Source organism: Botrytis fragariae, assembly GCF_013461495.1.
Source record: "Botrytis fragariae strain BVB16 chromosome Unknown tig00000186, whole genome shotgun sequence".
Lineage (NCBI taxonomy): Eukaryota > Fungi > Ascomycota > Leotiomycetes > Helotiales > Sclerotiniaceae > Botrytis > Botrytis fragariae.
The window spans coordinates 556306-581074 of NW_023501000.1; the positions used below are offsets into that span (position 1 = coordinate 556306).

A 24769-nucleotide genomic window follows, 5' to 3' on the forward strand; every position below is an offset into this window, starting at 1 on the left:
GATGGAATTCCAAGCTCTATCCAATTACCAATTGGCTTGACTTGGATTTAACATCGAGTCGTTGTGAAAATGTGGAAATATTAGTGACATACTATAATTAAATGGAGCGCGCTATTATGTACAATATCAATAAAGTGGATCTAGATCGTACTATGACTAAATCCAAACCAGTAAAGACTCCTGACTTAGCGAGGCCAAGCGAGCATTGGCAGATGCAAAAGAACTTTAAGAAGACTTGGTGCAGACTTCTAATCTGGGGCCGCTCATGCACGACTCGAAAGTCCTTCTTTTTCCCCGCCACGGCGCTATTTGCTCAAGGCAATCCCGAATATTCTAGCAGGGTACCTCGCCGAGAACGGAGGTCCAATAGAAAGTGTGGGGAATGCGTTGCAACAAACTTGAAGAAATATTTTAGTATCCATCTCTCAATTGACGGAAGTCGGCGCATGGTAGATCTTGCAATCGGCATTTAACTCTTTGATACTATATGGGGGGCACATTGGATTGGACCCTTCTTGCAGGCATGAAAGTATGAAGAATCATGGAACAAAATACCTTCAATATTTGCAAACTTAGGTGTTTCCCAGTGTTGAGTACTTTGGTAACTAAATTCTACTTGTCATGGTTCAAACCAATGTGTCTACCCCCTTTTGCAATCCGGGTCCCCTGATCGGGCAAGAAAAAAGATGGCTAGTGTGGGCAGAGGTGACTTCGAAAAAGATTTTGAAAATTACGTAACTTGACGCAAGTTGGCAAACTATATTTGCCACTAGTATTGCAAATGAACGACATCGGAACAACCGATTTTTTGGATTGTCTATTTATCTGCTCTTGAATCATCAATACTGATCGATTAGACTTGTGATTTATTTGTGATTTATATATCGTAACATAGCTGTTTATTTATACGATTTGTTTCAGGCATTTCGAACACCGAATTGACATTAGCGCAATGCATCTCTTTTACTCAATGGAGGCAATAACCAGCTCTCGAGTCTCCTGAAAATGTTCACAAAAAGACGGTCAATCAGCCTCCCGAAAGGCCGGAAGCGCTCCGCGTTCGCTCACCGCAGTCTCAGCTTTCCCTCGTATATTGCACTCTAGGAAGCACTTCCCTGTATGCAATGATCCGCACCCAAAAATCACTCCCGTCTGCAGGGTCGTTTTTCTCTTCACAAACTGATTGTTCTCGAATCTCGGCTGACTGGACGGCCCACTCGCCCAAGACCGCATTAAACCTGCCAATTCTGACACATTCGCAGCTTCCTCGCTGGAATGTCACCGGACTACAAATTTGGTGCTTGGTCGAAGCCAGTGACCCACTTACCCCGGAATACGAAGGAAGGACTTACCATTTCCAACATTCTGTGCGGCATGGTCGTCTATTCAAGGGATAGAGAGTCGAACTTTGAGAACGTGCGATTTACAACGCACTTGACTCGCCGCAGACGATATTCTAGGCCCCATCAAAGAAAGGATTTAGTAAGATATCTATGTGGAACTTCCCCAGACACGTTATGCCAAGAGTATGATTAGATATCTGGATTGGTTGCCCTGACCCTGTTGACAACACCTTGAGGGTACTTTAAACGTTACAGGTGTCCAGAATACCCTCGGACAACACAATTGGCACATCTGGAGTCCCCATATTGCTAGCTTGAGGTTACCGCTTGGCTCTTCGATAAATTGCGGAGTGTAACACGCAGGATGACGGGACTGCTCGGTAAAAACGACAACGATATCGAGATCCCTGGTGGTTACATAGAACAGTCCCGCTCCACCAGTTGCTGTATCCGAAGCCTTCTCATATCAAACCCACTGATGCCGCCGAACCCCTGTGTAACTATAGCATAGCATGTGCCATATTCTTCACGGCAATGAGTAGCCACAATTCCGAAGTTATTCGGATTGCCATCCACGATGCATTCTAAAGACCCGACTTTGAAAAGACCATGGGCACAATGTGCCTTTTTTTCTCCACATTCCAACCGGCATCAAGCCTGGGAGTGTATTTGGTGATCAACATTGAACTAGCTCTCAAAATGAAGTGTTATGGGGTAAGTTTCGTAACTAGCATGCCTGACACGGGATCTCAAGTGACACGAGTAGGTAGCAGGGATACTAACGAAGTCGATATTTGCTCCAGTATTCTTGCCGATTTGCTTTGTGGTATCCTATGTAGCATATAGTACCTCGTGAAGATCCCCGCTTCCAGCTGCACTGGTAGTTTCTCAGTGTATCGATTCGTTGACAAGATTCTGACAATGGGTAGCCCAAAGTCTTGTATAAGTGGTCAACTCTTGAACGAACCACTCGAACAGTATATGCCCAGCAGCACTGGCCACTAAGCTTTCAATTTCACTCCAGTGGCTCTAGAGATATTCGTATTGTCGTAATTGTACTCTTCGAAGATATCTCTGCTGCAGATGCAAGATCTCAACCACTTGATCGTGACCTTCTCAACGCGCTTCTCGGTCCAGCTTTGTTTAATTCTCCCACACAGATGTTATGATTGAAGTCGTCTATTTTAGTATTGACAAAGAAGGAGGAAAAGTGTACTTATAATTGCAAACGTTCCTCGTATAAAGTGGAGATGTAATAGACAAAATATGGGCCTGCTGTCAACACAAGGCGTAAGATGCGATTTGTTTCATGATGACGGGAGACAAGAACACCCGAATGTAGTATCTTGCTGCTCCGCATCCTTTTCCAGAGTGACCGATCGAGTTTAGCTTTGAAGAGGGTGGATTTTCAAGTAAAGCCTTGACGCGAGAGGGTCTATCTCGTGTATGCTTTACCTGATCTAGAGGTTTGTGTGACATGATTTGGACTGTCTTGTGAGGAAGTTCAGTATCTGGCGAATTGGGTAGTACTCTGAAAAATGTTTATCATAGCTTAGTCAGTTCGTCGATATTCTCGCTTGTCCAAACATCATTACTGGCGCCTACGTAGGGACGAATATCCGTCAAGGAGACATGTCAAGTAAGATTTGTACGTTGGCACTAAAGTGTGTGCCTGAGGGGATAGGTATATGTTGTCATATGGAATCATGACCATGCATGCATACACGCAGCCGTAGCATCAGGACAAATCTTCCAGAAGGCCACCAAGACACCATCAATGAAGAAAGAAGACTCACACATGTGCGCATCTACCAACCAAAAATTTGTAAATCAGTAATCTTGTAACATAAACTCATACATTTCATCTTATTCATTTAACTCCGTAGCTTTCGTTGAAGCGCATCGTTGATGATGCTTGTATGCTGGTATGCTCTTCTCTGAACGCCTATTTCCATTCCATCCCATAGTCCCAGTTGCATAATGTTGAATTTCCCCTTGCTCCCTTCATCCCTTCAATATCTCTACCAGCTCCAGCCAGCCCATTAAGCAGGAGCTGTCCCGCTAGTCCCCTTCCAATACTTCGATGGCACGAAAGGCATCTTAGTAATCTTTGCCTTTCTTTCCTTCCCTCTAACCACCACACCCACATCAGTACCCGCCTTATGGAACCCATCTTTAATGTACCCCATCGCGACATTCTTGCCTAATGTTGGACTCGGACATCCACTTGTGATATTTCCGATTTTCTCTCCCTTATCATTAACGATATTCGCGCCTTCACGAGCAGGTGCCCCTTCGACTATAAGGCCAATTCTTCTTCTTTCTACTCCACTTCCACCTTTACTTTTTGGAGTAAGTTGCTTGAGAATAATTTCGGCGCCGTGGAAGCCTCCTTCTGTCCTCCTCTCCTTTCCTACTACCCAACCGAGAGCTGCTTCTACTGGCGTTGTTGTGTCATCTAGATCATGCCCATATAAACACATACCAGCCTCCAATCTCAAACTATCTCTCGCACCCAACCCCGCCAATTGCAGTCTTGTCTCCCCAGCGCTCTTCAATAAAGATTCGGTGACCATCACCGTCTCGCTCTCTGGTATTGATATCTCGAATCCATCTTCTCCCGTATAACCACCCCTACTAACCAACAAGTTCCCAGAAGTCGACCCATCAGCCAAACGAATCTTTATGAACCTTGACTGTCCAAACAAGAAATTCTCAAACCCTCCCTCCTTCATCTCCTCTGCCAAAAGTCCCTTCAATATTTCCTCACTCTCTGGCCCTTGCAACGCAATTAATCCCCAACCATCGAGCACCTCCCATCCGACCTTCTCTCCTCCTTCCTTGGTGAACGCCTCTAACTCCTCCCCTAGGTATTTTAAATCCTTCTCTCTACAGCCTGCATTTGTGACAACATAGAATAGTTCCGGTCCTAACCTCGTGATAATGGTATCATCTACAATCCCTCCAGTTCCAGGATGCAATAAACAACTCAACCCTCCCTGATGCAGAGCCAAATTTGCGATACTAGCCGGTGTGATCCTCTGCAAAAAAGCAGTTGCACCTGGTCCCTCAAATCGATGTTGAACCATATGGCTTACATCAAAAAGACTGGCATGCTCTCTCGTAAAATGATGAGAGGCGCTCACCGAGAGTCCAGAGTATTGAACTGGCATGTAAAAACCACCAAAAGGAACCATCTTTCCACCATTGGAAATGTGCAGGTCGTAGAGAGGGGTTTTGCGAAGTTCAGTAGATGAAGATGAGGCAGATGAGGCATGGCGAATTGATTTCTGCTTTCTTGTCGCTATGGCAGATATCGGAAATCGAGCAGCAGTATTGAATGATGAGGGGGATGTCGCCGCATAGGTTTCTCGTTGGAGAGCTGTCGAAAGCTGTCGAGGGCGTCCTGGGACTGTGCGGTTGATTAATGCAGCATCATAGATGCTTGCTACAGCTTTGAATCGTCTCATTATGAATCAATGACTTGTTATCAAAAAGTTATATGGTTGAAAGGTATGGAGGCTTGTGTTGACAATCGGCTTAAGGATAAAGCCCAGCCCGATTTCGGCTCACTAGTGGGGGAATCTAGTGTGATAAGGGTCTATGAAATGTAAGTATTCCAGGCACACACATCATAACGTAAATGTCTTTATAAACCCGATAAGAAAAATCATCATTGTTTCTACACTAATTGAACATCTGCGCATCGACAAAATCAATAATCGCTGGGAATTTGACCTGTTGTAAACGGTAGAATATGCAGCTTCCCTCGTGAGGCTTTTGGCCTCTCAATCATACAACTCCCTAACCATAATCACAATATCACCACAATCCTTTACTTCGTCTCAAAGCTGTATCTCAACCATCCCGAAAGAGCATTCAAACTCTCCCATCTCACTGTCTCGTCAGGCTCCGTCATCAATTCCATAACTCTAGTCTTGAGGCCCAACCTCTCCAATTGAGATCTCTTTTCCGGAACCTCTTTGACCAAGTATCCTACATCATTGCATGCAATGGCAAGAACTTGCTTGTCGTTCTCCCAAGGCTTACTCATAATCTCTGCCAGCTTCTTACACAGCTCACCTTGCTCGTAATCGAGAATTTTGCGAGCGTTCTCGGCCCAGAATATCTGGTTTCGATGGGGTGGTGACCAGCGGAGATGACCCGAATGAACTTCTGCAGCATACTCATCAAAAGTAGTTTGAGTCTTTGTATGCTCTTCTAACATTTCGCTCAGTTTCTTGAGATCATCCAGAAGATCCTCGTCTGTAAGATGGCGTCCATTCAGATTTTGTAATAGAGCTGGAAGGCGAGCGAATACCGCTACGGGGAGTAGTGAACTTTGGTTCGAGGCGAGAAGATTGTACAGAGACGATACTAACAACCGGGTTGTCTTCTCCTTTGGTGATAGTCTCAAAAGTTGCGTATAAAGTGGAATGATATCATACTCGCTATAGATTGGTTAGTTGTTTGTCATTGCGTGCCTCTCAAATGGACAAGACTTACTCCTCAAGTCCCTCTCCAATTGCAGCACCCTCGAAGCTCAACTGCCACAGAACCAGTAGAACGTGGTAAAGTAACTGTAGTCCAACGCCGCCGCCCAAAGTTCCCTCTGGTCCACTTCGGATGCTTGCAGCCCCACTCCACAGTGTCGATGCAGAGTCGCCATTGGAAACGCCTGCAGCTGATTTAAGGATGGTAACTAAGGGTTCAATTGTCTCTGATCTCTGGTTCCAAAACAATTCTCTCGACTTTTTGCCTTGTAACAATGACGAGTATTGTAAAACTGCTATATCTTGTAAACCACCGTCCGAGCTCTTTGCCAGTGTTGACAAGTAGTGCAGCAATTTTGGCATTGCTTCCAAGGCATTTTGAGATGCATCCTTGGATCCTGAAATTATGCTTGTAAGAACCGTAGAGGTGAGCAATGGTATGGGGCTTTCGAGTTCAGCGGATTGATTCAGTAGTGGGAGGAAGGGTTTATATGGATCATCGTGTTCCGAAAGAGTCTTTGATAACGTCGGAATGCCTATTCAATTTCTATCAGTACCCAGTCGGATAACTTATGGAGTAGGAGATATGTACCATCAAGTAAATCGCCCAACAAGACTAAGATATACTGAACAACATCTGGGCGCTTTGCTCTCGTCGCAGATTCTAAAACGCTCGATTCTCCCTCCGAACCAACAAACAGCTTTCTATACGCATCTGGATCTTTCTCTACAATTTCCTTCCTTTGCTCCTTTCTTACTTTATCAACAGCTCGAATCTTACCCAGTTGATCATCGGTAATTGTGCCAGCTCGTACAGCGCCATCCCAGGGTATTGGCCGTTGGCGAATGTTGTTCATCAACGAATAAAGGTAAGTGGGTGGGTCAAGGGACATGATGAACTTACTACTCAGCTCCTCGGGGTATCAAATCGACGTTATGGAGCGAGTGTTTTATGTCTTTGTAATTTCGTGGTTGTTGGTTATGTTGATTTGTTGATTCAAGCTTCAAGGTAGCTCTTATCGAGGGAAAGCGCTAGCGGAGCTAGCATACTCGCTACAACGTGAGTCTTAGGTATGGCTCTTCTCTTCACGCTCGGCGGCCAGGCACAAACGAATATTACCAACTTTAATTACTTCTACGCAATAAGATAAGTATTTGATATATCAGTTACGAATATTACGATTTAATTATTACTACAATAAAAATTACTTTTGTCACTGCAAAAATCGTGCCATTCGACGATACCCTTATGGACAATTATACAAGCTACATGCACAGCATTCATGTTAGCGATATGGTTGGATAAACTTGTAATTATCATGTATACTTCTGCTGCGGTATTCTGAATCTAAATTGCCGGGAGACATTATGTCGTGTTACCCATGGCATTCATCATTTTATTCAATTGTGCGCCCTGCCTAGACGCCCTCCGCTTGACTTTGGGATTGCAAGTCACCAAAACTTGCTCACTAGTGACCTAGTGGCGGGAGGTAAAATAGTCTGCCTCACTACTCCCTTGAGACATCTCGGAACTGAATTCACCATTGCCGTCATTTCCGTTAACATCAGGTTCTTTGATTGGACGAGGAACCTTTAGTTTTGTACCTTCAAACATAAAACTCGTCGCTTCTCGGTCGGTATTAGGACTTCTAAGGCTGACCATTTCCAATGCCTCCATCAATGTAGCTCCAGTTTCGTCAAGAGCCGTTAGGAACCGCGCAAGTTCTTTGCACAATTCCCAATCCTCTTCGTCTTTCGCACGAGAAAGCAAACGAACAAGTTGTTCCGAGCTTGAACTCAATTCTTCGAAAGTATGAAGGATCAGCAAGTATCCGCCCGCTGTCTTCAAAGATCCTCGTTGCAACGATTCCTCGAATAGTTCTTGTGGTGGTGGTAAATAGGTAAATAGTGTCCGCCATGACCTCACTTCCGTTTTACGAGTACACTGTACAACGATATCCAAGTATTGAGGGAACGAGGATAAAAATGATAGCACACCTGGCAGTAAAGCTGCTTCAGGTGATGGTGGCGTATCTACTTCTTCATCGAGGACATTATGTAATAGAATTTCAAGTGAGTGTGCAAAGTATTCAAGGTTTTGATACTGATGAGCTAGATGTAAAGCTGCAGAAGAATCAAATCGAGATAAATGGAAACGTAGGACTTGTGGGATAAATAAATGAGTCTAGAATATACGTTAGCGTGAATTCAATATTGAACTAATGCTCAGTACATACCCTGATTGTGAATTTGAAAAAAGCAAAATTCACATCACGACGCTGAACTAAATCAGATTCGAGCCCAAGAAGAATACCTTTACCGAGTAGAACCGACAAAGGATAGAAATCAATAGGTATGGATACCGTGGAGGGAAGTTCGCGACCCAATTCCGACGGGGCAGAGCGGAGGACGTCCTGAACCTCAGGCCATACTTTTAATTCATTGCCTTCAAAGAACCAAAGCGCATCGCGCAATCCATTGCCTTGCCCATGGTCTCCCGATTCTTCGGTGGACGCAGTATTTCTGGGCGGGTTCGCTAATGGTTGGTCTCTCATAAGGGCATAGAATTCGATATTTTGTGCAATGACTCTCATATCGTATTTGAGTTTGCGTTCATCGTTGAGTGATGGTTGTAATAATACAAGTTTGCCATCAACCAAGAATAAAACAGTTGCAACAGCCACGTCTTGTGAAGGGTCTCCTTCTAGTATCTGTTCATCCGGTAAAATCCAGCTCAGGCCTCTTACTCTAGCTGGGGATCTGACGATACCATGGAACGCTATCTGCCCAACTTGCACAAGCTTCACTACGCCATTTGTTGTGGCAAAGATGTAGTGATACAGTAAATTGTCATACGTGTAAACAAGTAGAGAGTCTTCCCCAGAAGGAGCGATTAGAACCACCGGCGCTGGCAAGTACTCAACATGTAACATAGCGGTATTGTCGAGGGGTGCCTCACGTGAAAATAAACGCAACTCGAAAGAATCTCCCGCTTCTACAGCAGCAACTAATATGTGTTGGTGCCAACACATACCTCCTCGTACCTGAAATTCGTTCTCCATATTTTCATTGACAAATGTCTTCCATCGACCACTGTTAATACTGTAATGCGCAAGTCCACGTCGACCTGCTACTGCGACGTATCTCCCATCTGATGATATGACAGAAGAACGTATGGGCCATTGATCCACAAGATAACTGGAGGGTATCTGAGCATTGTGCCACAAAGACGATTCTGCTGATATAGTGGTGAGGTCAGGCATATCATAGCCTCGATAAACCATTATATTCGAGGTGGTTTGGAGTAAAGTGCGAGATATGTTTGCAGAAGCATAGCATCCAGTAATAGCACTACGCGCCATTTCTAAAGTCCAGAGTCGATTGTCTCGCTGGCTAATCAGAAGAATCTCGGTCCCGCCACCAACCCATATAGCCTCTTTAACACCAATCAGCCAGCCTTCATTGTTTTCTTCGCATGTCCTTCTATCTGATCCAAAACTATTTGCTCCTGGTTTGCCAAACACACTCCACATTGCCCAACCGTTTTCATATCCTGCGAAAAGGCTATACCCGTCGGGAGAATAGCTGAGACAAGTCAATTGACCAGAGGACTGTCGGGAAACTGACAGACAATGAGTGTGTGAAGGCGGTACATTGCCGACATAATCTTTAGCGGTGAAGACTTGTATGGTCCCATCATTACAACCAACGGCGATGAGGGAGAATCTGGCATTGATAGCTGATCTGATTGCATTGTTGTCTTCATTTGTAGGTATATGAAAGCAATAGCCTCTGAACAATTTCCGTTGCCCGTCTGAATCTTTGTGCCGGGTATGACGCTGTACTGCATATGCCCGACCATCACTAGTGATCCAAGTAGACAAATTCATCGGTCTATCATACACCATTTCGGTTACACTGGCTTTCTTGGCTAACCATTCCATCCGGCTAAAAATTTCTGTGCTTGTTTGGTTGCCTGTACTGTCTGGAGTCCATCTGATGCACTGTACTGCTCCTGGCTTCTTTGTTGCGACGACTAATTCATCATCTAATGCTAAAGCATTGCCGATGCCCGCATCAACCTTGATGACCATACGAAACTTTACGCTCACATCTCTGACACCACCTCCTTCCCCTGGCCCCCAAAGAATCCTATCTCCACCCTGGCTCCTATGACCACTAAAATTACTTTGTCTGCGATTTGTGTGGTTGTCAAAGTGTGGCTTGAAGACTCTGGATTCAGGATCAGTGGCTAAAGTGTAAGTTATTAGAAACCCATTTGTTGTCTGAACGACGAATATCATGGAATCGGGTCTGAGGAGAAGGGAAATATTCGATCCGTATGTAGCAAGGGATTTATGAGATCGAACCACAACAGCCAATATGGCAGTAGGCTATATGATTAGGTTAGCAAAACTCGGCTTCAAGCTTTGAAGATTTCGGAATACAAGTACCTTTGTCTGCCATATTGTAAGGGTGGTGGATGTTATAGCCGCGAAAAGATGACCACTTCGGGATATTCTCAATGCCAGTAGCGGATCGTTTTCTGGTCGGCTACCAGGGAAATAAGATGCATCGGTAAGGGATGATCTGTTTGAAGGTCGAGTGTGAGTGTCGTGTTCGACTGGCTTTATGCCCGGTGTGATAGGTGTTATGGGGGTCGATAAACCAGAAGTAAACTCTTGATCGTCATCAGCATTCTCCTCGGTTTCATCATTCGGCACATTTATCAGAGATCCGCTGCCTTCTGTAGGTTCCCGAGACTCCGCGTCGTCGTCCGTCTGAATAATATGATCTTTAGATGCGGCGCTGCTGCTTGCTGCGTATATTCGAGGCGCTCCAATCGGCCAGTACATGGCTGTCCAATGCCACTGGAATTTTCATCCACATCATCGCATGTCCGCGGAAGTTATTGGCGTATAATTTGAGCAAGTTGCTCTTCTTTGTGTTCTGAATACTGGGTGAATAATCATAAGCTCATGATCACACAGGGTTGTCTTCGATGAATTCGCGGCTAATTTTCGGTAATACCCGGAGGTTGAGCTCTCGACTTGTTCACCATCCATACGAATGTCATTGTATAAAACACAATAAGCACAGGCACAATAGCCATGACCTTGAAATTTTCAAAGCTTTCATGACAATACTACGCAATATCCTCTTCTAATTGGGATACCTAGTAGTCTTCGAAAATCATATAACATATATCACTCTCAGCATCCGCAGACATCTTAAATACATAAAAAACATGGCACCCCTCCGCCATCGACAGAGTCTCTCAAAGGAGAAGTTCTCTGGATATTTTGGCTCTTTGAAGACCCAAACTTATAACGACCCTGGTACAAGAGGCTCTGGCTCTCATAGGTATGCCCTTCAATCATCCAGATGGCCATCAATTCTTATATGGGAATATTATGACATCACGTGATCCCGAAGCGTTTTACCCGCCCAACTGGTTCTGTGTATTCGTTTCACTGACTCTTTGTACAGTTTAAGGACAATCTCATGGAATCCTTTAGGTTCGCTGATCGCAACTGGGGCTGCAGATAAAACGCTGAGGGTATGGAATCCCGAGAGACCTTCAGTGAACTACTCTACTCAGCTTGTCGGCCATGCTGCTGGAATCGAAAAGGTTGCATTCAATCCTGTAAAAGATGCTGAACTTGCCAGTGTAAGCAGCGATGGTGTTGTTAAATTCTGGGACGTCAGAACTAAAGCTGTGATCAACGAAGTTAAAGGATTGGGCGACGCATTCACATTAGTCTGGCATCCGAACGGCGAGAGTCTGATTGTTGGTAACAAGGTATGTATTTTAGTGCCGATATATATATATATATATATATCTCTCTCTCTCTGTGAATAAGAGGTATCCAATAGTTTGGACAGCAGTCTCATGATGAAAAAATTTCGAGTCCCGAGTCCAATTGGGGCATTCGAAATATCCAAATTGAAATAGCTCATTCTGGATATTGCATTGTTTCCTGACTTTGCAACTATTCTCAATTATGGATTCTTTTCAAAAAAAACAAAAGCCAAATTTGGTCTGCTAGTCCGAGTTATCGGGTATTCTGTGTGAAATTGTTGCCTGAATCTATTCTAAAGAACTTAATTTACCGTTGCACATTTGAGACGAGAGCTAATCATTAATAGTCTGATAATATCTACATCCTTTCCCCAACACAATCAACCCCTCTTGCTTCACATCAGCAGCAAGTGCAAACAAACCAAATTGCTTTCTGCTGGAGCGGTGACAAAATATTCCTTACGACGGGAGAGGGTCGTATAAAGATTTTGTCCTATCCTGACTTCAAACCTATCTTTAACATGAGTTTCGAGGCTTCACAGCCCTTCACTTTGAATGGGCATACATCCTCGTGTCTTTCCGTGGAGATGCAGCCGACAGCTAGGTTCTTGGCTAGTGGAGGCTCAGATTCCATCATTGCACTCTGGGATACAACTGATTGGATATGTCAGCGTACTTTGATTGATATGGTGGGCCCTATCAGAAGCATAAGTTTCAGTTTTGATGGAAGCTATATTGTCGGGGGTAGCGATGAAGGCACAGGATTGGAAATTGCTCATACGGAGACTGGAGAGCATGTGTACACCGTCAAAGGCAGCCCTTGTCCTGTTGTGGCCTGGCATCCCAACAAATATACCCTAGCATATGTGGAGAACGGTGGCTTGAAGATCGTTGGAGTCGACTTAGAAAGAAAGTAAAGGGCATGTATTTCTGTGGTCTTAAGGCCAGCTTGTAAGCTTTCTGCAAGGGGTTGATAAGCGTTATGGGTGCTCCGGAAGGCACCAACGACAAGGAATTCGATCGTAAAGTCACCGTCAAGTTGTCCTCACAACAGAAGCGGCGGGTGATCATCACGATGCGGATGAACATGCATATGGAATGTCTTGCTCGCCAATTACCGAGGCACTAGCTTGTATATCGAATAATTAGGAAGATATATATGGCAATTCGAGGCGATGTTGTCCAAATACAGTTTACTAGCAAAGAGCAAAGACCCAAGATCCATATACCTCCGTGCGTTTTAGCTCCAGCCTGTTGGATCATTTGCAGGTCATTTTAGTCACCCAAATATGAACTTTCACAAGACGCTTGAAGAATGTATAGCATGACTTAGTGAGTCGGGGCAACATCTAGCCGTATTACTACTAGGGTCTCCTTTGTCTCTCTAGCTCAATTGGATCCGGTTGTTTCACAAGGCTGATGTGTACCCGAGCAGCAGCGTGTCTGCCATGCATATGCATCTCTTGCTAAAGATGTCGATGGTGTTGTGAAAGGGGGGGAGGGTTCACGAACATGGTTCTATTTAAGCTTACGAGTAAAAACGACTTTAATGCTGATGCCTTGAGTAACGTGTTAGGATTAACTGTTACGAAACGTTGCTAATTAATTTTGTATTGTTGCAAAGCAATGATGTTCTGATATCTTGTGCGTTGCCACATGACTTCCCGGGTTCATTTCCCATTCATGGTTCCACCTTTATTACAGAGTAGTGGAATAGCTTCACTTTTACAGACCCCAAACCTTATGGGTAGGTAGTCGTGATACGGATGTATAGACCCTCATCACCACTTAGGTAGTATTGATGACAATTTCAATAAAAGTAACAATAACTACCCGTAGATATTTCAATATGCTTCCAAGCATTCCTCACTATCTAGTAGGCAATAGATACAGATTAACCATTTACCCCGTGCCCAGACATTTTTACAGGCATTAGAAGAGGCTTGATAAAGTTCTAACTCCACCCCTTCTTTAATTTCTTATCGAAAAGCACAGCAGCGCAGCTTTTGTTCTTTGCATGTTCCTTATTATCATATACACCATTCATTGCCAATCATTTGTAACATTGCAACATAGCCTAATTAGTCAAATCAATAATTATCTTTGTTATTATCTTTATTTACATCGCTCCGGCACGATTTCGTTGCGATAACAAGTTCTGACGACACACCACACCTGCAAGCTTACTGAACGTCAATGATTGCTTGCATTGGATACGGAGGGAACCTATTCTTTCAAAGTTCGAATCATCCTTCAATGTGAAATGTCATCGAATTTGAATATACCCCGCGAGGACTTCTTTAATGATCCTCCACAACAAACAACCAGTTTAAGACCAAACAGTAGTCTGAGAGATACGGGCAATATGGCGGGTGGAATCGATGGAAACGGAGGAGACTCGACAATTCCAAAACCGAAGAGAATTGCATGTATTATATGTCGGAAAAGAAAACTAAAATGCGATGGTTCAAAACCAAGTTGTTCAACGTGTACGCGATTGGGACATGATTGTGCTTATGATCCTGTGCGAAGAAAGTCTGGCCCAAAACGTGGCTATGTGAAAGCATTAGAAGAAAGATTGAGTAAGTCTCTAGGCGCCAGGGTCCTAAAATTTAGGGTATTTGATGCCTCAATAGTTCTTAGACACGGGCTAATACCTCATGCTATCAGAACAAGTCGAGAATATGCTCAAATCACAAGAACCTACAGCTACAACTCCAAGCCCAAGTACAAGCAATGCTAGCGGGGCTGGATTGCGGACCGCCCCTACCCCAGATCTCAATGTTCCAAGTCCGAATATTGGAGTAGACGGCGAGCGGTGGCGCTATAACAATGACGCTCAACCAGCGTTGAATGATATGGGATTCTCGGCCACTATTGGTATGGGAATGGGGCTCGATGACTTTCCATCTACGTGGGAGATGATTGGTCTTGGGATTGAGGAACCGTTACCCCTCCAAGAAGTAATTGACGAGTTGTATGTTTTTCGATAGGCTGTTCTACACTTGAGCTTACATCGTCTAGGCATGAAATTTACTTCGATAATATTCACCCGTCACTCCCAATGATCCACAAATACCGTTACCTTGCTGCAATGAATCTGTAGGCAATTTTCTTGTCCCAAAATTGAGCATTCTTCCATCTAATAGGCGTTTCATAGTGCGCCAAATCAACGACCCCCAGTTTCATTACGATATGCAATGTGGACACTGGCAGCTTCTAGTTCAGAAAAATACATGAATCTTAAAGACCACTTCTATCAGCGAGCCCGAAAATACATGGAAATGGATACGTTGAAAGGATTTGGAGAAAGCATAATTTCTGTCTCGCATGCACAAGTTCATATTCTTTTAGCTTCTTACGAATTTAGGATGATGCACTTTCCTCGAGCTTGGATGAGCACTGGAGCTGCCATTAGATTATGTCAAATGTGAGTACCCAGAGGCTAGAGCTTATGCGGAGCTTGTCCGCTAATTGACTCAAGGATGGGTCTACATAGACTTGATAAGCCTGGCTTAGAAGTCAAGCAGTGTCTCCCACCACCGCGAGATTGGACAGAAAGAGAAGAAAGGCGCAGAACTTTCTGGATGGCTTTTTGCGAAGATCGATATGCTAGTGTCGGTACTGGCTGGCCTATGACTATCGATGAAAAGGACATCACATCGGACTTACCGTCTTCAGAGGACGCTTTTAACCTGAGTAAGCCGGAAAGAACTCAGACTCTGACTGATTCAATGAGTCCTCAGGGCGCCTCTAGGTTGTCGCCATTCGCTGGTGTTGTTTTGATGGCCTCACTCTTTGGAAGAAATCTCCTACATCTACACCGTTCTGATCCTGATTATCGTGACAACGACTTAAATGGCGAATTTTGGAGGCGACACCGACACATGGACAACATTCTCCTAAACACATCCCTTTCTTTACCTTTTCATCTTCGCCTACCTCATGGGATGGCCAATCCTAATAGTGTATTTTTAAACATGAATATTCATGCTTCTACCATCTGCCTACATCAAGCAGCAATATTCAAAGCACAAAATAATCGGTTACCTGATACTGTCGCCGCCGAAAGCAAAATCAGAGCTATCAGTGCTGCCAATGAGATCACAAGCATCATGAAAATGATCTCGCATATGGATTTATCAACTGTGAGCGCGTCGCGGAAACATACACACACACATATCTTTAAAGTCTTACTAACCCATTGATAGATGAATCCATTCATATCTTTTTGTCTCTACGTAGCCGCACGCGTCTTTGTTAAACATCTCGACGATACACCAAAAGATTCTCCGGTTTCAGATGCCCTAAGATTCCTCTTAAAAGCCATGAATGCTTTAAAGAAGAAAAATCCTTTGACAGAGTCCTTTCTTGTACAATTGGACGTTGATCTGGAGGCCATGGGATTGCGTAACAATAATAAATTCAAAGATGGACCCTGGAATGAGACTTTGGTATGTCAAATCTACGCCTTTCGATATTCGTAAAGCTAATGCATCTAGCTGGGATCCAAAGAGACTGGGATACCCGGAATGGGTACAACTGTCATTGGATCAAATGATCAAACTGGATGTAACATTATGCGATTCATTGGTGGAGGGGGTCCGGATGCCATCCGAGTGATAGGCGACAGTCCTACTAACCCTCAGGAAACATCGCGCAGTATTTCTGCCGATACTGAACAAGGAATCAGGAGAACGTCAACAAGCCCTAGAGTTGATCCATTTCCTCGAAGCTTCGACGTGGAACAGAGAGGCTGGCCTAGGCTGAACGAACGCTCACAAGCTCGAGATCTGAGGCAAGGCGTACCTGTTAGTCAAAGCAAAGAACCAAACGGCAGTACATACAGCCACGATGGTACAAGTACCGACATGAGAACAGGTCTTTCTTCGAATACTGGCAATAATTCCAACAATCCAACACTGAAATCCACGTCTGACGTCCGACCTTCTAATATACAACATGGGCAGACTACTACGAACACTGGATCCTATGAAACTCGTCCAGCACCAGATGCGGATCGCGAGGTTCGTCTAATGGATGCCTTTTTCTCGACACCGCCGGGATTTAATAACATTCCAGCTGGGTCGAATATATCATCATCAGCATACAGTATGCCGGAAACGCCTGGGAGAACATATACAACACCAGATCCATGGCCGCAGCAGACTACAACGGGGCTGACGCCGGTTGGGGAGGGAGTATTTAGACATATGATGGGGTTGGGGCCCATGGATCCGATGGATATATGGGAGGGGGGTCATTGAGTTACTGACTTTATGGTATTAATGAAGTGATGGGTTTCGGGTTCAGGTTTGGTTTGCTCGGATATAACGCGATACGATATGACGTGTTTCGAATTGGCTATGGATACAAATATGGTTCAGGGAAAAATCGAGGAAAGCAGCATTTAGCTTGGATTGACATTGGCGTTGGAATATCATATTGGCTTCGTTGTAAGAACCTCTTTTTGGGTCAAGGGCAGAATCAGGTTGCAGGTGATATCATAGAGTATGCGGGATGAATATATACTTGATAGGAGGGGGTTCTATGATATATGATGTAATAATTTGATTTTAATACTTCAAGTTGAACATCCAAGATTCATCCAAAAACTCAGTTTCAATGTCCCATGTGCTTGTTAGCCCTGACTATCCTGGATCATACTCTGACAAGTACAGTGAAAAGCTGACTGATGGTTGAAAGGTGGTGAATGACTAAGGGGTTCTCATCTGTGGTCCAACATTGGATTGTTTCGAAACAGCTAACTCATTTTGGAATAGAAAGGACTCGTAGAACATGAGGTTGTTTTGAGCATTTCAAGGCATTTGAGATATCAAGATGTTGAAACTATTTCGGTTACTTATTTGAGAATTTTGGAACTTGGAAATATTCGAAGTATTTGAGATTTTGAATTTAACTATTCACTCCGTAGACATGCCTCTATGTATGCACCTAGTAAATTTATGACCGTCTTTCTTGCTCCCGCTTGTTTAAGATTTTAGATTCTACACTCTACTGAATTCAGATGATGTATACGAGGGTGGAAAAGATGGAAGGCTGTTTTTGTTTCACTCTACTTCTTGTTCCTGTTTTTTTTTTGGAAGCGAGACTAGGTTTTGAGGTTTGTTTGTTTTGGGTGTGGTTTTGGGTTTGGTTGTTTGTTTATGTGTCTATCTGTCTGTTTCTTTGTCTTTCTGGTTGGTGGGTGAGTGAGATAGTAGGGAGGCTTTTGTAGTTGGTGGTTTAGAGGGAGGGAGGAGGGAGGAGGGGGTAGAGAGTAATCCTACGCAGTGTTTCTTGACATGTGTATCCGTACTAGTACGCTGTTGCTAGGTGATGGGACTTGAAGTGTTTGTTGTGGTGGCTTGCTTGCTTGCTTACTTGGGATTTGGATGATAGTGGGATGGTGGGATATTGTTATTGAGGGGTTTGTATCAGAGGAGATGGGGGTGTTTGCAGGTGCGGGGTTATGTTATGTTATATTATGTTATGTTATGTTATGCTGTTATGTTGTATTATCTGCATTGAATGTTACAGATACTACTCGAGTATGAAGATCGGCATGAATGAAGAGGGTAGGTATAGATAAGAATAGTATAGAGAGGGGGAAGTATGCTCGGCGAGTAACTCCAAAAACCAGAGAAGCTACACGATAATCAATGGAGGGGTACCCAGATAGTGCGTGCATATCTATGTTAGTAAATAATGCAGATACACGCGGCACTTTAGCTCTATGCAAAGATCTGTTATAGGGAAGAGGGGAAGAGGGGGTGAGGATTGTGCGACGTTTATTCGATGAGTTATACTTCGGTTTGGTTTGGTTTAGTTTAGATTGTTATCTTGTGCTGGCTAGGTATGTTATGGGATTTGTTGTGATGTATTTATTTCGTATTGATTGTGTTTACGAGTGTGTTGACTCGGTGATCGGGAGGTGGTGGGTGGGATGAGATGAGATGGGATTGGCGAGTATGGATCGGGATTGCGGGCCGTGGGGGTTTGGTGGAGGGGATAGAGAGGAATCTGAGAAGGCTGTGGTAGTTTGTTTGAAGGCTATCAATTGGTTTAAAAGACTGAATGATTGCGAACATTGAACTGCTTTTGAATATTGAAAGCTAAGGTATACAATCCAGTCTCTCAAATCAGGCCACGGGACATTCTGAAGCAGGCACTAGTACCTTTACTCGCGTCTAAGGATAAGCGATCGTCAATAACTATGAAGATGGACACGCAAGGCAGCATATCAAGCATTTGGGGTGTCAATAGGCATATCTTTTATTCGGTATTTGATATTGTACATGGTGTATAAAGAATACGTCTGTATACAAGACGAAAAGTTTACAGCCTACATATACAGCTCCAATGCAAGGTATATCATGATAATTGAACCTCTACTTTGTTCTTCTCTTTCCGTGATTTCGTTCACGTGGAGTGACTACCCACTTATTGGGCTTGCGAACCTTTCTAGTTTTGTATCCTCCTTTGGCCTACAGGTGAAGTAATGTCAGTAGGTATCCTCAAAGTTTGAGGATAGTATACATACCGGCATGCCCCATGGACTGACTGGGTCGACATTACCCTTCGATTTACCTCTTCCTCCTCCGTGTGGATGGTCGGCTATTCATATTGTGAGTTATCATACTTATACGGTGATTGAAGTAGAACACGTACCGGCGTTCATAGCAAGACCTCTGACTGTTGGTCTAATGTTCAACCATCTTGAACGACCTGCTTTACCAAGTTGTCGATGTTGATGATGAGGATTACTAGCAATGCCTACAGTTGCACATGCATGCATACTGACCTTTCTCACCTCGCCACTCTGCAATCGCACAGTGACAAATCTTGGTCCCTTGTCGTTGTTAGATGTCTCATCATCTTTAGACACCACAACCGCATGTGTTCCTGCACTTCTACAGAAGACAGCACCTCTTCCTTTTGCGGAACCAACATTGTAGACAGTTGTACCAATAGGAATCATGTGTAAAGGTAAACAGTTTCCTCTCCAAGCAGTCTTTGCAGCCAACACACCCGGGTCTATGAATCCTCCCATACTCTCCAATAAATCTCTGGGGATACCGGCTCGATAACTCTGTACTTTATCTCCAGCTCGCATGCCCTCTGCGGCAACGATATAACTCTTCCTACCAGTAGCTTCCTCATTCAGTAATGCAATATGTGCACTCCTTCCTGGATCATGTTCAATACGTTCCACTGTGTGTACACCCGGTGTCATTCGATGAAAATCGACAGTACGAATTCTCCTCTTGTGACCACCACCTCGGTGTCTAACTGTGACTCGACCACTATTGTTTCTTCCACCCTTTCCATGACCCTTCTTTGCGAAAGTCAAGGGTAAAAACGGTCTTCCTTTCCATAGATGATCGTTGATAGGTCTCTTCAAATGTCTGACACCAGGCGTTCTTGGTTTGTATGTTCGCATAGCAAAAGTAGCACTGCTGCTATCTGAAGAAGATACAGGAGGTGCAAAGCCTGCTGTTACAGCTTGTGCTGCAGGTACTTCGGCTTGCACCGGTTCGACGACCGTTGCGTATGTGCGAGGGAAGGCTCGAAGTATGGGTAGATAATTGCATGTTGCCCTTGGACATTGTCGCGCAAGTATCCTGGGTTGAAACATGATGTATGTTGTATATCGAATTGATCACCACAATTCGATTGATCTTCTCGCCACGGCGAGAGCCTCCGGAAACAGTGGTTGCGAGTTTTGAAGGTCGATGTCGTTCGTGCTTGAACGTATCTCAAACTTCTTCCGGAAAGGCTATCTCCCGATTAAGTTTAGTTTGAGTATTGGATGTGGTGATAAGTTGCAGAGTTGAGAAGTAAAATTTCAATCATCACATCAGATAAAAAATTGAAGAGAGTATTGTATGAGAGTAGAAGCATGAAAAGGAACATGAAACTTACCCAAGATATAAACAATGATCGAGTATATATCGAGAAGTCAATATCTGAGATGAATCGACCCAACTTCAAGCCAATTCCACTTCGTCCAGCTGGAAATCAGTACCTCTACAACCAGGTAGGTAGACATTTTCTTAGGTGCGACTTCATCACCAGCCACATCCCGGTCCAGCCACACTCTCAAGACGGGAAACACGGTACCAAGCCACCCGACATCGAAATGGATACATGTTGCGTAGTGGTTGCCTAGGAGAAAACGCAAATCAACAAAAGCTTTGGCGTTTAACTTGCTTCCAAAGTTTCCATTCGAGTAAAGTTATGTCAATTGTGGATCTGTATGATGTTGTTGTGACCGACCCAAAATCGTCAATTTTATAGGTAAACTGGATTACAGGAAATATAGGAAATGTAGGAAATACAGGAAATACAGTGGTACATTGTATTGTCAAGACTTCTTTTGGTCAACTTCCTTCGTGATAAATCACTTGACTTGATTCAATCAAATTTGAAACCATTTATTTCAATTAGATCTACCTACTATCCCTTTCGCCCTGCTCTGCCCTTACTTCTCAAACCATTCGTTCTTCCAAAATCCGTGTTACGGTACCAGCGAAGAAAAGAACCCGCAAAGGAAGCACGAACACGCTAAAATATCCAATACCCACCCATAACAAGCGAGTGCCTGGCAACCTTGGAAGAGCTCTGACAACCTCTTTAGAAAGTCTTCCCTCTCACTCACACACATTTAACTTCATTCACTCCATCCACATCCACATCCACCCATAAACATCAACACTTCCTACCAAAATAAACAATACATTCAACCTTCGTCCTTCGTCCTCCGACCTCTTCATGTCCTTGACAACCTCTTAGGTATTTGCCAGCTTTAAATCCTTTTCGGTATCTTGTTTGTTCAGTCGTTCAACTTCTTCAGTTTCGTGTACAAGTCAAAAAAAAAACGAGTTCAATTCTTCATCTGTCAACAAAGTCGATATATCACAACCCCATTCTTCATATCGTCAATTACACGTCGGGATCTATTGAAGGTTTAATACATCTTCATGTATGTATCCCCTTAACCTCACACATCTTGATGTCGTCGAGATTTCGCGTCGTGATGTCGTCGTCTTCAGCATTCACCACGCGCTTTCCAACATCTATACCGCGTCTTGCTGACCATCATCTTTTTTTAGCGACCCACCATCATCCTCTCCACAACACTCCACACATAATAGTTAATACAACAACACATCGTCAAATATGCCAGTTGTATGTACCCCAGAGACCACATAGTTTGATTTCAGATCTATGCATCTGTTCAATTGATCTTCCAATTGGTTAATGCTAATCATGTATGCATATAGAGTCGAGCAACTAGTCGTAGGGCTCCTACAAATGAGAACGATGAGAACGTAGCTGGTGTCACAACCCGTCTTACTAGATCTAAATCTGCAGCATTTACCACGGAAGAAGTTACCGGTGCCGTCAAGAAACCACTTGCAACCAAGAAATCAACTATCAATGCACAACCAGCCCGAAAGCGGGCAGCCTTGGGAGATGTTAGCAATGTTGCCAAAGGGGGAGATGCAGTCGAGGCAAAGAAGCCTGCTGCTAAGAGTGGACTAGTCTCGAAAGCTTCACAACCAACTGGCGTCACCAAGAATAGTACACGATCAGCCCTCGGAGCTAAGGATACAAACAAGAAGTCGTTGAGTAAGGCTGCTGGATCTGGAGTGATGAAGAGAAAGACCACTGCAGCTTCGATAGCTGCCGCGGTAAAGGAAGAAGCACCCGTCGAAGACGAACAACCATCCCGAAAGAAGGTCCACATTGAAGCAGAAAAGCAAACTAAAGTTGTCGTCGAGGAAAAGGAGAACGAGGTGGAGGCAGAGGCTGTCGTTGAGCCAGAGCCAAAGGAATCCGTTAGACTTGAATTTGCCGAAGGTGTACGCGACTTGGATGCTGAAGACACTGATGACCCTTTGATGGTGGCTGAGTATGTCGTTGAAATTTTCGAGTACTTGAAGAAGTTGGAGATTGCTACCAAACCCAATGAAAAGTACATGGCACATCAAGAAGATCTGGAGTGGAAGATGCGTGGCATTCTCGTCGACTGGCTCATTGAAGTTCACACACGCTTCCATCTCCTCCCAGAAACCTTGTTCCTTGCCGTCAACATCATCGACCGCTTCCTTTCCACCAAAGTTGTTCAACTTGATCGTCTTCAGCTTGTTGGTGTCACTGCAATGTTCATTGCTTCGAAGTACGAAGAAGTCCTCTCACCTCACGTCGCCAACTTCCGTCACGTCGCCGATGATGGGTTTACCGAAGCAGAGATCCTTAGTGCCGAGCGTTATGTTCTTAGTGCTCTCAACTATGATTTGAGCTATCCCAACCCAATGAACTTCTTGAGACGTATCTCCAAGGCAGATGACTACGATATCCAGACCCGCACTTTGGGCAAGTACTTGATGGAGATCAGTCTCCTTGATCATCGATTCATGAAGTATCTCCCAAGTCACGTCGCTGCTGCATCCATGTATCTCGCCCGCCTTATTCTTGAGAAGGGTGAATGGGACCCAATGTTGACTCACTACTCTGGTTACAGCGAGGATGAGATTGAGCCTGTCTTCCAATTGATGGTTGATTACCTTGCTCGTCCTGTTACTCACGAAGCATTCTTCAAGAAGTATGCTAGCAAGAAATTTTTGAAGGGTATGTAATTCCGTATGAAAACACAAACATCTTGACTGCGACTAACGTTCCACCAGCTTCAATCCTTACCAGATCATGGGCCAAGAAACATGCCTCCCTTTATGGTATTGATGTTACCCAACCTTTAGAATCTTCATAGAACATATGATACTTAATCATATTTACTACCTTCATCGTGCTCTTCCCTGGATACACCCTTTGCATTTTAATTGGTTGGGATACGAAATGGTACTTACGACGGATGATCTTATGGATTCGACTACCAATATACCACACACTATCCTGGTCTATAATGGTTCGACTTTGGTTTATGTCGATGCTTCTCGAGGCGTTGAGTGATATCTTTCTTGTTGTCTTTGGTTTGGTGCATACTCTTTTTTTTAACATAAATTGGCGTTTGGGTCTGTACGCAAATGGATCTTACAGTATTGGCGTCTGGGAATCTGATATCGTCTTCACAAATTGCTTCACGTCTTGCAGCAAACATTCTGGCTACCAGCATATAGCAGAAAGTTATTGGCAGTTTCGCTCTATTGCTGTCATGAGTTGTGGAAGCAGAAAAAAGGGTATTATTTCTTGTGTTGATTACATGAGATAGCTTTTGTAAATATATTCTAGGCGCAACAATAAACATTAAAATTATAAAAATAAATATGAAAGAACTATAGTGCACAGTGTGTGATTGAATGGCCTGTATCTATAATAATACATTCATAGGGCTGAAGCGAACTGGAGAATTCACTCGAGCTATCATGGTCTCGAGCTTGGTGCAGGTACAATGATTTTGTATGTTGATAAGATAGATAGATCTCCATCCCCACTGTACCTTGTCAGCAGCCGAAGAACTCAAAGTCGGCTGATGCGTAAATACCTAAGGAATTATGTTTATCGACTGTCCCGACAACTGGAATCCATCGTTGGTGTTACATTACCACTTGATAGCTACTCGGCGAAACGCATAGAAACATCTCTTTGCATCGGAGGTTCTAGTCCAGATCGCCTTGGACGATGATGATCTTTTGCCTCTAGGTTTTCCCCGCTTTGCCCCGGCTTACGATTGGAACTTTGGAAGTTGCTAGTAAATAGCATTCCTTATTCCCAATTGCCATTAGGAGATCGCTTCGTTCCGAGAGTCCAAGTGGATTAAGTGAATGCAACTATTTCCGTTTGAATTTAGGGCAGGGACAAGTCGTATACTATAAGACTATATCAGGGCTATCAGAGAGTCAAATTTGTTGGCACGGTGTCTTGGGCGGCAGGTTCCTGTCACAGCTTAAAGTTGTGTTCACTTCATTGTTTACCTACCTACCTACCTACCTAGCTACGTAGGTACCCAGGTAGCTAGGTATGCATGAACGCATCAATCAAATTCACCATTCTTTTCTTATCTTCATCGTCTTACTGTCTCGACTCATACACAACGGACGACACTAACCTTTCTGAATCAAGGTTGTCTCTTATTACCTATCCCCAGGTGCAAGATTTCGCAAGAA

General features: G+C 44.0%; 7 protein-coding genes across 7 annotated transcripts; 3 read left to right on the top strand and 4 right to left on the bottom strand.

Annotated features, from left to right (window-relative positions):
• Window positions 1–3385: 3385 nt before the first annotated feature.
• Window positions 3386–4813, bottom strand: Bfra_010194 (putative glycine cleavage system t protein; the record flags this gene model as incomplete). The annotated part of the gene is made up of 1 exon (XM_037340526.1): window positions 3386–4813. One exon carries the CDS (start codon window positions 4811–4813, stop codon window positions 3386–3388), a length of 1428 nt encoding a protein of 475 aa, XP_037188994.1.
• A 365-nt stretch (window positions 4814–5178) lies between these two features.
• On the bottom strand, window positions 5179–6729 carry Bfra_010195 (putative vacuolar atp synthase subunit h protein; the record flags this gene model as incomplete). The annotated part of the gene is made up of 3 exons (XM_037340527.1): window positions 5179–5794; window positions 5850–6372; window positions 6429–6729. 3 exons carry the CDS (start codon window positions 6727–6729, stop codon window positions 5179–5181), a joined length of 1440 nt encoding a protein of 479 aa, XP_037188995.1.
• Window positions 6730–7313: 584 nt separating this feature from the next.
• Bfra_010196 (putative duf1339 domain protein) lies at window positions 7314–10692 on the bottom strand (the record flags this gene model as incomplete). Its single annotated transcript, XM_037340528.1, has 3 exons — window positions 7314–8021; window positions 8074–10230; window positions 10291–10692. 3 exons carry the CDS (start codon window positions 10690–10692, stop codon window positions 7314–7316), a joined length of 3267 nt encoding a protein of 1088 aa, XP_037188996.1.
• A 392-nt stretch (window positions 10693–11084) lies between these two features.
• Bfra_010197 (putative wd domain-containing protein) lies at window positions 11085–12556 on the top strand (the record flags this gene model as incomplete). The annotated part of the gene is made up of 3 exons (XM_037340529.1): window positions 11085–11200; window positions 11327–11639; window positions 11987–12556. 3 exons carry the CDS (start codon window positions 11085–11087, stop codon window positions 12554–12556), a joined length of 999 nt encoding a protein of 332 aa, XP_037188997.1.
• A 1346-nt stretch (window positions 12557–13902) lies between these two features.
• Window positions 13903–16906, top strand: Bfra_010198 (putative binuclear zinc transcription factor protein; the record flags this gene model as incomplete). Its single annotated transcript, XM_037340530.1, has 7 exons — window positions 13903–14221; window positions 14310–14616; window positions 14664–14741; window positions 14800–15069; window positions 15124–15787; window positions 15851–16093; window positions 16142–16906. The coding sequence occupies 7 exons, from the start codon at window positions 13903–13905 to the stop codon at window positions 16904–16906; spliced, it is 2646 nt and encodes an 881-aa protein (XP_037188998.1).
• A 2124-nt stretch (window positions 16907–19030) lies between these two features.
• Window positions 19031–20277, bottom strand: Bfra_010199 (putative 50s ribosomal protein l2 protein; the record flags this gene model as incomplete). Its single annotated transcript, XM_037340531.1, has 3 exons — window positions 19031–19126; window positions 19183–19256; window positions 19311–20277. The coding sequence occupies 3 exons, from the start codon at window positions 20275–20277 to the stop codon at window positions 19031–19033; spliced, it is 1137 nt and encodes a 378-aa protein (XP_037188999.1).
• Window positions 20278–21821: 1544 nt separating this feature from the next.
• On the top strand, window positions 21822–23415 carry Bfra_010200 (putative g2 mitotic-specific cyclin-b protein; the record flags this gene model as incomplete). Its single annotated transcript, XM_037340532.1, has 3 exons — window positions 21822–21830; window positions 21926–23276; window positions 23333–23415. 3 exons carry the CDS (start codon window positions 21822–21824, stop codon window positions 23413–23415), a joined length of 1443 nt encoding a protein of 480 aa, XP_037189000.1.
• Between the last annotated feature and the right edge of the window lie 1354 nt (window positions 23416–24769).